Source organism: Biomphalaria glabrata, chromosome 15, assembly GCF_947242115.1.
Source record: "Biomphalaria glabrata chromosome 15, xgBioGlab47.1, whole genome shotgun sequence".
NCBI classification, from domain to species: domain Eukaryota; kingdom Metazoa; phylum Mollusca; class Gastropoda; family Planorbidae; genus Biomphalaria; species Biomphalaria glabrata.
Genome location: NC_074725.1, coordinates 3,051,114 through 3,069,058, shown reverse-complemented (window position 1 = coordinate 3,069,058; position 17,945 = coordinate 3,051,114). Strand labels below are relative to the sequence as shown.

Sequence of the window (17,945 nt, the reverse complement as noted above, 5' to 3'; positions counted from 1 at the left end):
ACGTCATATTTCGTATAACACAAGCAGGTTTCTGCATATAGAATATTAGAAAAATTAATCACTTTTGGCTGCACTTAAATAATGTAAAGTTTGATTCGTCAAATGAGTGACATGCCTAAATTGTGCCGATGTGCCAAAACCCCAAAAATATCAAATTTATATCAAATTTATATCAAATTTTAAAATATTTTACCTGAAAATTAGTGATGAATGTAAAACACTTAATAATTTAACATTAGGGTTTAGGGACCAGCGGACGCAATGTTTGATATGCCTGGTGTAACGTAATGGCTGAGAGCTGGGTTGCTAACGAGTTTGTGCGTGACACTGAAGCCCTTTCTTATATTTTAATCATCATTGTCATCCCTTCTTTTTTTTTTTTTTTTAAAGTTGTTTATCATAAATTATTAAAAAGTGAAAGCATAAAAGAAAAAGTCTGAAATCTACGGACATGTTTACAAGTAAATTTTAGCTTGTATGGATTTTGTACTATTTATACACACAAATAATTCAGCTCAGAATCTAAGAAATTTTTTTTCAGGCTATTCATCTTTCCCTTAATCTTTTGGAGCACCACACGTGATCTGTCAACCGTCCTTCTCTATTCCTGTCTTTTGCCACGACAGGAATCTCTTTCAATGACAGGCCGTCAATTCTTTGATGTTGTCTTCCCATCGCTTTCTCTGTCTGCTTATTCTTTTTTCCCTGGTACTGTTCTTTGCAGGAAGGTCTTTGCGAGCCACGAGGACCTTGTGCAATGACCATACAGTTAAGGTTGCGTTTTTTTTTAACAGTAGGCAGCAGGTCATCACGAGGCCCTATCGCCATTGTGATCCTGTTTTAGGCCATTAAAAACATTTAACTCTTTCTCTCCTAACTGACGATACCAGCGTTGATTCCACCAGAATGTGGTAAATAATTACATAGAGAAAGAGTTAAACCTAAAAATAATTGGTCCACTTTTATTTCCTTCAGCAAGTGTGTTCTATGCATCTCTAAATAATATATGTTCTGGCTATTGTATTTGTGCTGGAGACATAGGTCAGTTCGCACAGTGCTGGATTTACCACAAGCTATAACTTTGGGCCCCTACTTGCTTGGTGGCTTCCCCAAAAAAATTGGTGCCGGTGATAATTTCGATCAATTTTATAAAGGAGCAAAGAAAAATTGCCTTTTGATGATTGCAAGAAGCGCAATATCTCAAATACTTTAGAGACTGCTCAAGTCTAAATCTGGCACTGTGTTAGTATATTGTTCCCATTGGTACTTGGTGGAACGCTAACCCTTCACTACGCATGTCATGCGTTCTTTCTCTCAGCCACCACAGCCTATTTTACTTGTCAATGATTAACGTTAATAAAGACTACCGATGGTCAGTAAGTCTGTTCCTGGTCCTTCCCTGCTACGTCATTTCCCGCGAACTTTGCGAGCAGACCCTGAAACCTTGGAGATAAGAAACTGTTCAGCTTAGCTGCCAGTCATTTGCATAAAGACACCGCGCACGCTCGTGTTTTGTCTCTGGTATCTAGGAATGCTCGCACCATTCCGGAATCGTTTAGTACCTTGGACCACCTCGATGGCTGAAGTGCGTGCCTCGCGACCTGTAGGCTGGGATGAGGTGGATTATCTTGAATATCAACAGTAACAGTCTCGGCGGGGTAACCACGTGGGGTCTTCCTATGCCAGGGGTCCTCATAGACGGGTTGTCCAACACTCACTAATGGCCCCCCAGCTACAAACTGGTTGCACTGAATTAATCCATCCTCGAGCCTCTGCTCATTATCAACTAGTGAGTTGCGAATCAAAGTGATACATGTCATTCCAAACAGAAAAATACAAATTGTTAAGAGTAAAACAAAACAACTTTAAGCAAATAAAAACTACTTGTATTATTCATGTTAAACCAGTAAGTTACTCGGACTAAACACTCCAAAGATCTAGGTGTTCTACTAAACTGGTGGTTCCAATCAGTGACTTGCCAGAGTCTCTATTTAACATGTACAACTAGATTGTCACATGGATGCGTGTAGGATGAAATTATCCCCTGTTACGATGAAAAACGTCTGTAATTTATAAGATAAGATTGTTTAGATTATGATTTGAACGATAATAATATACTAGTATAATATAACTATAGTGTGATTATAATGTAACACCATAATGATTTAATAATATGAACTGTTGACATTTTGTTTCTGTTCCCATTATCATTTCAAAATGTTTAAAAATAGAACAGAACAACAGATTAGTATCTAGCATTCACTGCTGTCTCTAGTGTACATAACGACCAGTCATATGATATGCGTCAGGAACGACCGAATTAAAATGGAAGTAAATATTAACACAGCTCTTTTAGCTTGTTCATCATTAACCACATCTATCCAGTATTGCTATGTAAAGACGTGCGCTTGTTCTTTAAAAAAAGACATAGCATTTGATCTAGAAGTCTAAAACTTGATATAGAAATCTAAAACTTGATCTAGGAGTCTAAGACTTGATCTAGGAGTCTAAAATTTGATCTAGAAGTCTAAAACTTGATCTAGAAGTCTAAAACTTGATATAGAAATCTAAAACTTGATCTAGGAGTCTAAGACTTGATCTAGGAGTCTAAAACTTGATCTAGAAGTCTAAAACTTGATCTAGAAGTCTAAAACTTGATATAGAAATCTAAAACTTGATCTAGGAGTCTAAGACTTGATCTAGGAGTCTAAAACTTGATCTAGGAGTCTAAAACTTGATCTAGGAGTCTAAGACTTGATCTAGGAGTCTAAGACTTGATCTAGGAGTCTAAGACTTGATCTAGGAGTCTAAGACTTGATCTAGGAGTCTAAGACTTGATCTAGGAGTCTAAGACTTGATCTAGAAGTCTAGACTTGATCTAGGAGTCTAAAACTTGATCTAGAAGTCTAGACTTGATCTAGGAGTCTAAGACTTGATCTAGAAGTCTAGACTTGATCTAGGAGTCTAAGACTTGATCTAGGAGTCTAAGACTTGATCTAGAAGTCTAGACTTGATCTAGGAGTCTAAGACTTGATCTAGAAGTCTAGACTTGATCTAGGAGTCTAAAACTTGATCTAGAAGTCTAGACTTGATCTAGGAGTCTAAGATTTGATCTAGAAGTCTAAAACTTGATCTAGGAGTCTAAGACTTGATCTAGGAGTCTAAGACTTGATCTAGGAGTCTAAGACTTGATCTAGGAGTCTAAGACTTGATCTAGGAGTCTAAGACTTGATCTAGAAGTCTAAAATTTGATCTAGGAGTCTAAGACTTGATCTAGGAGTCTAAGACTTGATCTAGGAGTCTAAGACTTGATCTAGGAGTCTAAGACTTGATCTAGAAGTCTAGACTTGATCTAGGAGTCTAAAACTTGATCTAGAAGTCTAGACTTGATCTAGAAGTCTAGACTTGATCTAGGAGTCTAAGACTTGATCTAGGAGTCTAAGACTTGATCTAGGAGTCTAAGACTTGATCTAGAAGTCTAGACTTGATCTAGGAGTCTAAGACTTGATCTAGAAGTCTAGACTTGATCTAGGAGTCTAAAACTTGATCTAGAAGTCTAGACTTGATCTAGGAGTCTAAGACTTGATCTAGGAGTCTAAAACTTGATCTAGGAGTCTAAGACTTGATCTAGGAGTCTAACACTTGATCTAGAAGTCTAGACTTGATCTAGGAGTCTAAGGCGTGATCTAGGAGTCTAAGACTTGATCTAGAAGTCTAAAACTTGATCTAGGAGTCTAAGACTTGATCTAGGAGTCTAAGACTTGATCTAGGAGTCTAAGACTTGATCTAGAAGTCTAAAATTTGATCTAGGAGTCTAAGACTTGATCTAGGAGTCTAAGACTTGATCTAGAAGTCTAAAATTTGATCTAGGAGTCTAAGACTTGATCTAGAAGTCTAGACTTGATCTAGGAGTCTAAGGCGTGATCTAGGAGTCTAAGACTTGATCTAGAAGTCTAAAACTTGATCTAGGAGTCTAAGACTTGATCTAGGAGTCTAAGACTTGATCTAGGAGTCTAAGACTTGATCTAGGAGTCTAAGACTTGATCTAGAAGTCTAAAATTTGATCTAGGAGTCTAAGACTTGATCTAGGAGTCTAAGACTTGATCTAGGAGTCTAAGACTTGATCTAGAAGTCTAAAATTTGATCTAGGAGTCTAAGACTTGATCTAGGAGTCTAAGACTTGATCTAGGAGTCTAAGACTTGATCTAGAAGTCTAGACTTGATCTAGGAGTCTAAGGCTTGATCTAGGAGTCTAAGGCTTGATCTAGGAGTCTAAGGCTTGATCTAGGAGTCTAAGACTTGATCTAGAGTCTAAGTAAGACTAAATTTAGGACTATGTCATGTGTTATTTCTTTTAGGAATTACCTTCGTTGTATTGAACTACTATTGATTTAGTGGTAGATAAACCGATGTGTGGATTTCAGGAACTTAGTAAGTGAATCAGAAATGTGGTTTACTTTGAAGATTGGGAAGATCCAACTACCGTGAGTTCCATGAACGTCTGCTACTGCATTCCCCTCTCTCCCTCCCCCTTTACGGGGTCACTGGATCACATGAGGTCTAAAAATAGCTTGCGGTTAGGTTAAAAATAGCTCAACATTTTTTTTGTTCCAGTCCGAAGATTGCTTCTCTCCCCTCTTGGACAACGAAACAAGAGCAGGAGAAAAAATAAGCCGGGGGGGGGGGTGAAGGAGGAGTCTATAGCTTTATCACTTGTCACTAGGATGGCCAGTAGAGGTGGAGAATTCGTTCACGTAGTGGTCACGCACTGTGCAGTAAGTGGTCACCTCGTGTCCCCTATCAGCTGCTTTTATCACCTGGGGATGAGGCTAAACGACGTGGAGGCTAGGTCTAAGATCACATCGCTAGACGTTCAAAAATTGGTTAGTCCTTCAACCATTTCATTCACCGATTAGTCGACATGGGTGGAAATATTGAGTCGCCTATGAATGCAGGGAGCTCATATATATGACCACTTGATGTGGGTAGCGCTTGTGTTAATGTTTACCAGAGCGTCACCTTGAATCAGAGGCTTGAAACGATAGAGAGCTATTAGGACATGAAACCGACTCCTTATCACTCTGGTCATAGATCTAGAGGTTTGATACAAAGTAGACCTGCTAGTATCTATGACATCACATTCCAGCATCTTTGACGTCACTTGCCCTCACCGATATTGGCAGACCTTGACCTTCACCCATGTAGATAACTGTGGCATCTCTCCCCCGCCATGTGCATATTGATTCTCCCCGGTGAAGAAATACGACGAAGGTCAACCGGGGGTGGGTGGGACTAAGTTCATTGCCTGTAACCCCGTCACGACAAATTGTTACATTTTATGAACTGATGACACACACGATGCTGTGACCAAGTAAATCATTGGGAGTGAAGTATACATAGAGTACATTCATAATGCTTGGAGTTGAATCACTCTTGGGGACTCGTTTAGGTTTTAGTCTTTATCGGTTATTCGTACATCCCTCTTTCTCTCTCTCTCCTCTCTGTTTTTCTCTACCCCCTCTCTCTCTCTCTTTCTCTCTCGCCTCTGTTGCCTAGCTCCCCCGCCTGTTTGGTGGTCCCCATAACACCATATAGTTGACTATTTAATGAATCGGTCATTTTGTCCTTGTGTTTTTGTTGAAATTAAGAGCCTGTTTGGGAACAGCTCAGCCATCAAATCCTAACATTATTATTATTGACTGTGTGTTTGCCTCTCTCCATCTTTCTTGCAGTCTGCAAGTTCAAGGCCCACAAAAGATGTGCTGTCAGAGCCCCCACAAATTGCAAGTGGACGGCCCTGGCTTCTATAGGGAAAGAGATTTTGGAGGATGAAGAAGGGGTAAGTCTGACATTGAATCGTAAGCTACAGTCGATCTCGTCTAACAATTGAATGGATAAAACTTGTTCTCAACGTAAGCTTACTGATGTGAATACTTTCATTGAACTCTAGTTAGTTATAAATAGTTAGCAATAAAGCGCTTCATAATCTATTTTCTTAGGTCTCAATTCCAGTAGGTAATAAAGCGCTTCATACAATTCTAAAAACTCACATGTTTTAAAAATTTACATAAACCGAGCCGGTTTTAAACATGGTTTACAATTGACTTTCCCTAATAGCTATTTGATTTCCCACAATCTCCCTTGCTTTGGCACAGGTTAGCTAGTTCACTCCTAAAAAAAAAATGAGAGCAGTCTTAGCACACAAAGGTTGAGAGAACAGCAAGGGGGCTGAGATTTAGGGTCGACAAGACCTACAGTGTTTAAATCCTTACAATGTCGATTCAAGTGGGCAGCAGTGTGTGTCATTGACTCTGTAACAATGGGCCTGTGTTGTTCAAGGATCGAATAGAACTGTGTGTACAAGTAGTGTGCAGGGCAGGTGATAGTTTTGGTGGATTGTAAAACAAGTGTAGGATTTAGTAACTACAGTAATACCCATGTGAACACTCTCCAACTATTGGTCAGTATCTGACCAAAGATTAGGCATACACTAAAATCTTTTTCAGTACTCTTGTTAGTTTCTTGTTTCTGTACTTCGGACAGCCTCAAGTTCACACTAACATTTCTAGAGATAACATTTTTTAAAAATCTACATTCACTTCTTTACACTTGTGCTGAGCTACACTTTAGGGAATCCATCAATTGGTCCTGTATCGCTTGCCTGACTGATGTCTGAAAGTCTGTTTATTTCTGTTTCGAAAACAAAATTGTCTAATCATGTCTTTTGATTATCATATCTTTTGAGTTGAACTTATACAATTTTTAAAAAAAGGGTGGGGGTAAATATTTTTTTACAATTCCAAGTGATGTCTGCCCATGCCTATGTAAACATTCGGTAGAGCAGTGGAGGCCCCCACCTATTCTTTATAGCTTCAAAGATTTTGCATTCCTATTATTAACTCTTCAGTATTAGATGATCACTTGCTATCTACAAATTACAAACATGTTAACTCTATGCTCTTACATATTAGATCATCATTGGCTATAGACATATTACAAACATGTTAACTCTATGCTCTTGTCAGCATCTTTCATCACGTTTCCAGAATTAACTTTCCCAGACCTGAAGCACAAACTGAATCTTTTGTTTTGATTTCCATGTTCCTTCAATATTTTGATTTGATCATAATGATAGAGAGAAAGTGGAAGTGAATACAATGTGCTGCTGGAGGGAAGGGGAGGCAACTGGATGGATAGACCAAGAGGCTGGACTGAATGAGGTTAAGGGGAAGCAATTAGACCAGAAGCTCTTTTTCTAAATATAGAAACTGGGAAGGTGCTGCCAAATGTGAAATAAAAATACCCTTGAAGATTCATATATGAAGTTATTGTAATCTTAAGCACTTGGTATAATATCTTAAATTCAACTTTGAAGGATCTGCCAAGAAGAAGAATAAAAGTGACTTTAGAAAAGTGTTTTGCCTTTACAGAACAAAGATGTGACAGACAATGTTACTTGTTTAGGACAAGCTCTTTTGATTATTTTAGAAATTCATGCCAGCGGTCTTTTTGAATTCTAATTTCTGCAGCTTATAGTGCTAAAAACAATTCATTTACAATAATACTAATAATCTGTATTATCCATAAAGGAAATTTGTCTTACAATTTGTGCATCACACCAAACAAAACATTATAAGTATAGAAAACAAAATATACATTCACACCATGTTCACTCTAAAGTTTTATGTGAAATGTTTATATCAGAATTGTATTTAATGATTTGATTGCCAGGGGAACAAAGGAGTTTTTGTGTCTCTTTGCCTTTGTAATCAGTATTTGCTTAGTGATGGTAAAATCACAAAATGCTGACTCCAAGGATGTTGTTTTTTTTTCTCTAATTTTTTTGGGGGGCATTCTTATGAATGTTTTTCTCAAACAGCTGTCCAAATATATTTATTGTTGACCATTGTCCTCACCAGATTTTATGAAGTTTAATTTTATTTTTAATGTTCAGACTGCCATACAAGGCAGTGATATTGAAACTTAAAATACTCCATGATAAAACATTGCCTAGGCTATTTGCTAGCATTAAATGAGGACCTTTTTTCTTAGTAATCGTAATCTTTGTCACAAAATGATTATGTTGCATACATAAAAAAAAAAAAAAAAAAGCTCCGCCCCTACACTTTATTCTATTTTTTGGAGATGAGAGTGTTAAGGGCAATAAGATAAGAAGATGAACATCATTACATAATACACATCTATTTACAGAAGCATTCTGTGAGTGTTATACGGAACACATATTTACATATAAAACAACTTGAAGCATGCTCTCTAAATGAGAGATGTGTACCAGATTTGTTCCATACTAGTTAATGTATGGATGCTGTTTACTAATAAGTGAATAAGACATGGGCTATGAGGAGACAGAAGATAAAGGATGAGTGTAGTACTTCACCTGACACACAGACATATTTTTATATCTGACACAAACAAAGCTGTTATCCATCAGTGGTCTGTTTAAGCTCTTATGTTTTGTCATCGCCTGTCTTTCGCAATTTTTTACCTTTTTTTTTTAATATAACACTTATATTAACTGGCTCTGTATCTTTCTTGGGGTGTTTAGATTTTGTCATGGTTTTTCAACCACTCAAAATTCAAGGACAACACAGGAATCAATTTAAAAAATTAATCAATTATTCATAATTAATTAATTTTGTTTTTATATTTTCTATTATTTGCTATAATATGTATAGAAAGGCTTGTGTAGAGAATTAGGTCGTTTGCTAACATTTTAAAATTAAGAATAGACTACAAACACCTTCTATTGTTCTAAATATTGGATAGTTCAGTGGCTCACAAGTCAACCTTCCATCTGAGAGATTTAAAATTGAGTGTGTTTTGTTTTTATTGATTTGGAAGAAGCAGTGAGGAAAGCTTTTCCCATATAGCCCTCCCCCACTCCAAACTGGTCCATAAAAGTGATTGGACCATAGCACACTGAGCGTGCTAAAAGCATTGGTAGAAATGAAAAGACTATGATCGTCTTAACAGAATTGGAAGATAGAGTCAAACAAAAATAAATTGCTATGTTATAGTGAGCTAGGCTTGATTGTCCAGCTACCTGATAGGATTCTTTAAAAAGTAGTTTACGAGATTTGACAAAGTATAGAATAATGATTTGTTTTGAAAAGTCATTGAAATGCAACTATTTCTCATATGTTTATTGTTTTATAGATCTCTTTTATGTCTGTAGTCCATTCTTTTTACTAATTTCTGTTTCACTTCACTCTCTCTCTCTCTTTCCTTCTCTCTCTCTCTCTCTCTCTCTCACTTTTCTCTTTCTTATAGATATGTCTTTCTACCTTTTCTAGACACACACACCTTCAAGTTGTAGATATTACCACCAGGATGAATCACCTGCACACCCCCCCCCCTTCCAACCCACACACCTTGTTGTGCCCAACTAACCACTTTCAGAGGAAGTATTAAAATTTTAATCTTTTGCCCAAAACTATAATTAGTGCCTCTCATTAGCTCTCTGGATTGATGTTATGTTGTTTTTTTTTACTTACCAGTCTGGCTTTGTTATTGTTATTATTTATAAAACAGCACAATTAGATGACCAGGTTTTCATGTCAGGTTGACCTGATCTGGCCAGTGTGCACACTTTTAATGACAGAATTACAATGTCTAAGTTGTTACTAGCCCCCACTGGTTGCCAGGTGTATAAATATTCAACATAAACAGATGCTGTCTTGTTGTAGTTTTCTACTTTGTAATTAGGAACTGTTTTTATGGGCAGAACTTTTTTTTTATACTTTGACCTAATATTTCAATGAAGTTTTTTTACATCTACAGACCAAAATAAAATTGTATTTTGAATAAAAACATTTTAACTTCCCTGTACCTACTGTCCATGTTTAGTGCTTCAACAAATTCAGTAACACATCTTTTCTCTACCTACTGTCTATGTTTAGTGCTTCAACAAATTCAGTAACACATTGTATATTAACTTATTTTAAATTTATTCACTTTTCTGGCATTACAGATTTCCATGCCTCATCAGTGGATGGAAGGCAATCTGCCGGTCAGTGCCAAGTGTAGTGTCTGTGATAAAACCTGTGGAAGTGTCCTCAGACTACAAGATTGGAGATGCTTGTGGTGCCGGGCGATGGTCAGTTCCTCTAATCAAATCACCCAAAACAAACAAAAAATTAATGACTAATACTATTAACACTTTTGAGTTTCCTTTATACAGCAAACTTTAATCCCTTGGGAAATTTAGTTTAATATTTGTTTAAATATCATGAAAACTTACTATTATGTGAAACTAATAATGGTAAAGCTGGAATCAACATTGAAATCTGTTTCAATTAAGTTCCTATTAGTAGTTAAAGCTTTCTTCATTCTAACAAGCACTGGTCATGATAATTTGCTTTTGTTCCTGAGGATCTCAACAGTTGAAAATATAAGTAAAATATGTTTTTCTTTGTGAATAAATAGAATATTGAAGTTTAGTGAACAGATAGAATATTGAGATCAGATAATAAAATCAATTTCACATAAAACAAACATATAGCTAATAGATAGATATATATACTTCTTAGAAGAAATTATTATTTAAATTTAAAAAATTAACTATTACTGATGTTTATGATTGTTACCTATGTTATTGTTAATAATTATAAAAGAAAAAATATATTTGTTAATGATTATCACTGATGTTTTTGTTGATGATTATCACTGATGTTTTTGTTGATGATTATCACTGATGTTTTTGTTGATGATTATCATGGATGTTTTTGTTGATGATTATCATGGATGTTTTTGTTGATGATTATCATGGATGTTTTTGTTGATGATTATCACTTATGTTTTTGTTGATGATTATCATGGATGTTTTTGTTGATGATTATCATGGATGTTTTTGTTGATGATTATCATGGATGTTTTTGTTGATGATTATCACTTATGTTTTTGTTGATGATTATCACTGATGTTTTTGTTGATGATTATCATGGATGTTTTTGTTGATGATTATCATGGATGTTTTTGTTGATGATTATCATGGATGTTTTTGTTGATGATTATCACTTATGTTTTTGTTGATGATTATCACTTATGTTTTTGTTGATGATTATCATGGATGTTTTTGTTGATGATAATCACTGATGTTTTTGTTGATATAAATGGAACTAAATATTTCTGTGTCATTAATTGCTAGGTTCACTCATCTTGTAAAGACCAGTTCAGCCACAAGTGTCCATTAGGTCAGTGTCGGGTGTCCATTCTGCCACCAACAGCTATATCCAGTATTGATAGTGATGGCTACTGGGAAGGTCGAAGACCACAAGGGACATCACCGTTGTTAGTTTATGTCAATACCAAAAGTGGGGATAATCAGGTAAGACCAGGCTCAAAGAGTTGACATATGCTGAAAAGTTTTGGGGGGAGAACAATTCCAGTCATTCCACTTGCTAGCTAGATTTCACATTTTGTCATGGCTTTTATTTCTTGTTGGAGTTTTAGTTTCATCTCAAAGTTACGTTTCAGTCTATTGTGGACCCAGAAAACTGAAAGAATATTACACAATATTATTATATCTCCAACATTAATGGATCTTCAGTTTAAATGTTTAAAGAGTTTTGGAACCTTACATAGATCAATCAGCAGGCATAATAGAAGAATTCCTCTAAGTCACATGTATGCATCTTCCACTTCGCATACATTATCAGTAAAATATGATCCATATATCTTTTTATTTGTTTGCATGTTTACTTTTAAAGTAATTTATATTTGTTCATTACTTGAAGAATTCGGACAAAAAATGCATCAGTTACGTTTTAGATGTATCCAACACACAAAACTTGCTAAGATTTTAGCTTTAAATGAAAATATTTAGAATTGTGTTTTGTCTTTTGGTTTAGACACAGATTAGAAACAAAATTTATTGTGACTGACTTATTTTGTCCATTGCAGGGTGTCAAATTTTTACGACGCTTTAAACAGTTATTGAATCCTGCTCAGGTGTTTGATCTTATGAATGGGGGACCTTACCCAGGGTAGGTGAATACAGAGTTGTGGCTCTTGAAATTTGTTATATTTGAATTAATAGTAGTTTTATGAGTATGATTTATTGCATGGATTAGCGTTCTGTGTCTATACATGCTTGTAACTGGCCCAGGAAACTATTCAGAACATGTTAGAGATGTGTTTAGTTATTCAATTTATTAAAGCCTTAACTAGCAGGAAATGAGAAAACTGACACACTCGCCAAGAGTGGGAGAACAAACTCACAAGTAAACTCTGCACTCTATTCAGAAGAAATGAAGAAATTAATTGTAGATAAAATAAATGAGAAATGGATGAGCTCCCATCCAAATCACAATAAAGATGATGCTTACTATAAGCTATCCCGACAAGACCAACGTCTAATCTTTCGACTCAGGACCGGACACAACAGAATGCGACAACACATGTACCGGAAGCTCAAAATTGGAACTAGTGAAATCTGCCCATGTGGAGTATCACCAGAAAATGCCGACCACGTCCTCCAAAACTGCTCTCTCTACCAAGAGGCCCCCAATCACCCCAATAGAAAGAAAACTATATGGAGAGCTCCCTGATTTGGAAACCACTGCGCAGTTCATCTCATGTATTGGTCTAGTCATATGAACACTCCAACATAACAATGTGAACAATGAAGAAGAAGAAGAATAAAGCCTTAGTATGTGGACATAGTTTTCAACTGTTACTGTTTTATGATGTTTATAATAAGTAGCTATTATGTCTTATTGCTTATGTCTTCATGCAACTTCTTTCCCAGGTTAAAATTGTTCCAAAGATTCGACTCATTCCGTATTTTAATATGTGGTGGTGATGGCAGTGTAGGTTGGGTGTTGTCTGAGATTGACAAGTTAGATTTACACAAGCAGGTGGGTAGAACAACTTCTTCCACTGACTTTCATGCGTCAGCTTAGACTTTGTTGTTTACTGTGAATGGACACTGACTGTTATTTGGTGTGACAGGTCATTTTTGCCACATAGAAAAAGTAATTTTCAAGTGTATAATTTGTTTTAAAAAAGCCTATTATATTTTATCTAAATTTATAATTTGATAATAAAAATTGTGCTTTGAGTTATATACAAACAAACAAAAATAGAAATAAATCTAATAGTTGTGGTTCATTTATGAATTGTTCAAACTGATATAGGAACAAGAACTCTACTTTGATCTAAATCATCCCATCTAAGAATGTAATGTTAAATATGCTTTAATGCAATGTTTCCCAAACTCTAACTTTGAAATATACATATAATATTATAAACATATAATTCTTTTTTTACAATAAAACAAGGTTCTGAGCAGGATTGTTCCTGTTTCAGTACTAAACTGTTCATATATGTTGTTCCCAGCCACAATAAAAGAATCTGTTTTAAAATAAATGTAGATGTTTGTTATGCTGAATATTTTAATAATCCATTCTAGTGTCAGATTGGAGTTTTGCCTTTTGGTACGGGCAATGACCTTGCCAGGGTACTTGGTTGGGGGTCAGCATTTGATGACGACACCCAGTTACCTGCAGCCCTGGAGAGATTGGAACAAGCACAGATCAAAATGTTGGACAGGTGAGTCAAGTCAAGATGACCTGAACATTAATGATGTCATTACCATACACTTTGATATCTTTGCACTGATAAATATTGGCTTGAATAGAGTCATTGACTAGGCAGCTTGCCAACTTCTTTTTTCTTTAGGCTAAGTTTGACCATGGACAGCCAAAGGGCACATAGCAATGTCATATAATGTTTGACACAGCTAACACTTGTTTAGTGACACCCATTTAGAGCCAGATAATGTCAGCTGAATGCATTTAATTAACAAATTCAGGGACACATTTAAATATAAAAAGTAGAAATTAATTCCAGCTAGTGGTCATTGTAATATAAGCTATACTTTAGTTAATGCAACATCCTGCAAATGAGAAATTATTTAACTTGACTTGAAATACTAGTAATCTATTCATATGTCTCCATTCATTAAAATCATTTAAATCATTAGTCTCATTATCTTACTTTAAGCCTTTAGCTCCTAATGCAGGAGTCGTGCTAAAATCATTGAACGGATATTTTCAACAATTTTTATGATATAATTTTGTGATTTAAAAAAAAAAAACGAAAACAATATTGGATCATTAAACAAAAAGGTTATAAATAAATGACTTGTGCATCACAATATAACCCCATCCACATAGCCTCATTCTTAGTCAGTGTTTTCCCTTATAGTTTCACATCCACTTAGCTAAGAGTGTACTTTAGTTATTTAAAAAAAAAAAATTTTTAAAAAGATGAAACTTGATAGCAAACTTAAAATAATCTTCCACAAGGTCTACAATGAACATTTAGCCAAAAGTCGTGCTCTCATTTTGTATTGTTATAGTGTGTAGCGTAGCAGAATAGTTTAATGTGAACTTTCAACTGAGATGAAAATTTTATACCTCATTCTACTGCATCCATAGTGAATGGTTTTAAGTTGTTCTTTTGTCTTGACTAATACAGGATACAACAGATACTATGTTTTTCATGTGTAAAATCTGATAAAGAATATTTTTCTCCAATTAGTTTTTTCCTATCTATAGATAAAAGTCAGTATTTGGCTTGCTTTATGGAGGGGCAGTGTAGTAAAAACATTTTATTGTGTCTATTAGTCAACATAATGCTATTGTTATGTTTCAGATGGAGTATAATGGCTTACGAAGGTAACATGCCCCCACCTAGAAAATTATCTATGCAGGTCAGTAGTGGTGTATACCAGTTATTTCATTCATATATTTCTTAAGAGTTCATTCTCAACAGACTCATGAAGTAGTCACTCTATGAAAGATGTGCTAAAGAGTCACTTGATAATGGTCTAAGTAGTCACTTCAAAGCAGTCTTGTTTAAAGGTCACTTTAATCTCTTTTAAACAACTTCTAGATTGGTCGTTTAGGTCATTGTATAATAGTTTTATGTGACTTTGTTAATTTAAATTATATACCAGACAAATTTGTCGTTTTCAGAATGATGCAATGTCCCAGTATGAAGACAGTATGGCAAACCATTTAACCAAAATTTTACATTGTGAAGACCATCAAGTAGTTATCTCTTCTGCCAAGTAAGTCATAGTGTGATCTCCCCTTCTCTAGTACTACTACATGTCTTCATCAGCTTTATGTGTGCCCTATCTCAGCTCCCGTCGAAACTTATCTCAGTGTTAAGGTCATTTTTTGAAATGGCTCTTTATTCAAAGGTAGAAATTTTCATGCTCCTAGATCATTCTGACCCTATCTCCCCCAGGGTGTTGCAATAGAGAGTGATATTTTTTTTAGCACTTAATTAGCCAAATTTAATCTTAATAGTAATAGTGAGATTTGACATTGGCTTGCATGGACACAAAACCTCACTCTACTATACAATTCTATGTCAAGATCAAAGTGAATCTGGGCTTCAGCTAGTAAAAAAAAAAACAAGGCAGATTTAATTTCTTTATCATCTTCTTAATCAACTCTGAACTAAGAAGGGTCTTGGAGTTCAGTTGGTTCTGGATAATTGCACTTCGACCCCAATTACTAGACTACTTCTTGGGAAGATAGATGACTTAACTTTTGTATAGAAATTTTAAAACTTGATAAGTAATTAGTGGATCATTGTATGTAAGCTTATTGTTACTTTTTACATACTTATTGATATAGTGCAATTTTTTTTTTAAATCATGGAACATCATATCTGAGCGATGCTTTTTTTTTTTTATTCCTTTATTTTTGGTTACTTTCTAAGAGGACTTCCATGAATTGTATTTATGCTGCCCCTTTTTTTTTTTGGCATTCCTTTGTTTGAAAATACTTTCATTTTGCTCATATTTTCAGGGAATATATATTACATGTAAAGTAAATGGGACAATGTACATTTTAAAGACTGCAGCGGTATAAAAAAATATTCTAGAGTGGTTATGTTTGGTCTAAACAGCCTGAAAGCAGCTGTTTATCATGGTGCTGTGTCCAAGCTTCTAGCTACATCATGATTTCTAGTTAGATCTTTTGTCAACTTTCAGAGTCCTTTGTGAAACAGTCAAAGCCTTTGTAGCCAAAGTCAGCAAGTCTCAGGACTCAGGAGATGGTGGGGAGAAGGACTCTGAGCAGGACACTATGGGCAGCCAGTTCAAGGTCTTGAACCAAAAGTTACAGAGTTTACTGGACACACTGGACAAGGAATCTAAAGAGTCAAAGGTCAGGGCATGTCTTCTGTCCAAAACATTTTCATTTGTGTGTGTGATTCTTCCTATCAAGTGGTTCCTGAAGGTTTTCTTAGATATAACTCTGTGTTACTCTTAATGCACAAACAGCAAACACAAAAATAGATTCAAAAAATGTATTTAAAAAAAACAAAAAAAACACTTAAATACAAGGAGAAAAAACTTGTTCACTCTTTCTCTCCGTAATTATTTTCCTTATTTCAATAGTATTCTTCATTTTGCTCATTTTTATTTCACTATCCTGTTCTGATTAAACTTCAATAACATTTTTGTTTGTTATCAGAATATTTTATATTTGGTATTGAATTATAGAAGAATGCATGCTCTTTTTTACACAACACAAACTAAAGTTTATAAATCCTAAAAGCCATTTAGTTTAATGTGGTCAAATCAACGCTGGCATCGTCAATAAGGAGAGAAAGAGTTAAATGTGTTTTTTACTTATAATAATTTTTAAATAAGCTTCAGAATGTTTCAACCTTTTTCAAGATATTTTTTACAGGTTTTATTAAGCTTTTTTAAATAATATCTTTGACTCGTGAAAAGACTGATATATTTCTTTATTTAAGGCCCAGGAATGTGCCATATAAATTTTTCTGTACCGATGTTAAACAAAATATTCCTTGACACATTTCTATTTGTAGAACTTAGAAGAGAAGACAGAAAGGTTAGAAAGTCCAGAGAAAGAAGTGTGTGAGGATGTACATATAGCAAGCACTGAGGCCACACCAGACAACAACGAAGCCATACAACCTCCTCCAACATTAAGTGGTCCTATCAAACCCAAACTGGTAAGCCACAAGCATGTTTAAGCATTTTAGTGTTGTGTCTCTAGCCTGCTGATGGCTTGGCCCGTTGGTAAAAAGTCTCAGATTGAATGATGATTCTGTCCCCACTAGATTGACAGGCAAATCTAGCTGAATAAACCACCGCAACAATAACTTCAATACTTTATTTAGTTAAACTTCATTCATGAACATGCTCTGTAGTTCCTCTGAGTTTGGCCATTCCATATCATACAATTCAATTCACTTAAAGAGACTAAAGATATATGTATATGAAGACTACTTTTCAAGCTCCTTCTTTCATTTTTATACCTATCTTTAGCTCTGGATCTTTCTATACTTAAGACTTGTAGAAATTCCTTAACTTTTTTTTTTATTGGTTCTAGTGAAAATTTGCAAATTCTCTAATACTTAGTAACAAAATTAGCAGTGCTTGTAGAGAACCTTAGATTAGACTTTGATCATTGCTAATGAATTAGATGATATTGTTTCAGTGTAAGAACCCAATTTAGTTAGCTACTGATTGATACAGTTTGTAAGATTTGTTTTCACAATCATAATTGAAGAGAATAAGAAATTTCTTAAATGAAATTTGTTGCACTTTTATTACTGGCTTTCATAAGGTAATATATACATATGGCAATTATATACTTGCTATGCATCCAAAAGTAAGTGCATAGTCTGTTGCATAAAATTCTTCTTTTTTTTTTTTTCAGCAGGTATTTAAATCCAGGGAGGCATTGATGTCCAGAGCCAACAGTTTAAAGAAAGCTGTCCGTCAGATTATCGAACACACAGAAAGAGGTTAGTACCATCACTATATCATGAAAACCGCACAGCTCCAGCATCACTATAACCCTAAACATTTTAACCATTCTTTTATTATAAATAATTATTAGATTGCAATCTTTTAAAAAAAAAATATT

At 35.0% G+C, this 17,945-nt stretch overlaps 1 protein-coding gene across 13 annotated transcripts in view; it reads left to right on the top strand.

Moving 5' to 3' along the window:
* Positions 1-17,945, top strand: part of LOC106066450 (diacylglycerol kinase delta-like) — a 203,906-nt gene that overhangs the window by 168,054 nt on the left and 17,907 nt on the right. For 12 of the 13 annotated variants that reach the window (XM_056012624.1, XM_056012620.1, XM_056012622.1 and 9 more), the window contains 11 exons: positions 5,733-5,839; positions 9,992-10,117; positions 11,168-11,347; positions 11,923-12,005; positions 12,770-12,878; positions 13,433-13,572; positions 14,680-14,737; positions 15,003-15,097; positions 16,034-16,208; positions 16,879-17,025; positions 17,736-17,823. In XM_056012624.1, the coding sequence (XP_055868599.1) occupies positions 5,733-5,839; positions 9,992-10,117; positions 11,168-11,347; positions 11,923-12,005; positions 12,770-12,878; positions 13,433-13,572; positions 14,680-14,737; positions 15,003-15,097; positions 16,034-16,208; positions 16,879-17,025; positions 17,736-17,823 (1,308 nt within the window). The remainder of the gene's footprint in view (positions 1-5,732; positions 5,840-9,991; positions 10,118-11,167; positions 11,348-11,922; positions 12,006-12,769; positions 12,879-13,432; positions 13,573-14,679; positions 14,738-15,002; positions 15,098-16,033; positions 16,209-16,878; positions 17,026-17,735; positions 17,824-17,945) is intronic. The other variant, XM_056012621.1, reaches the window with a different exon arrangement.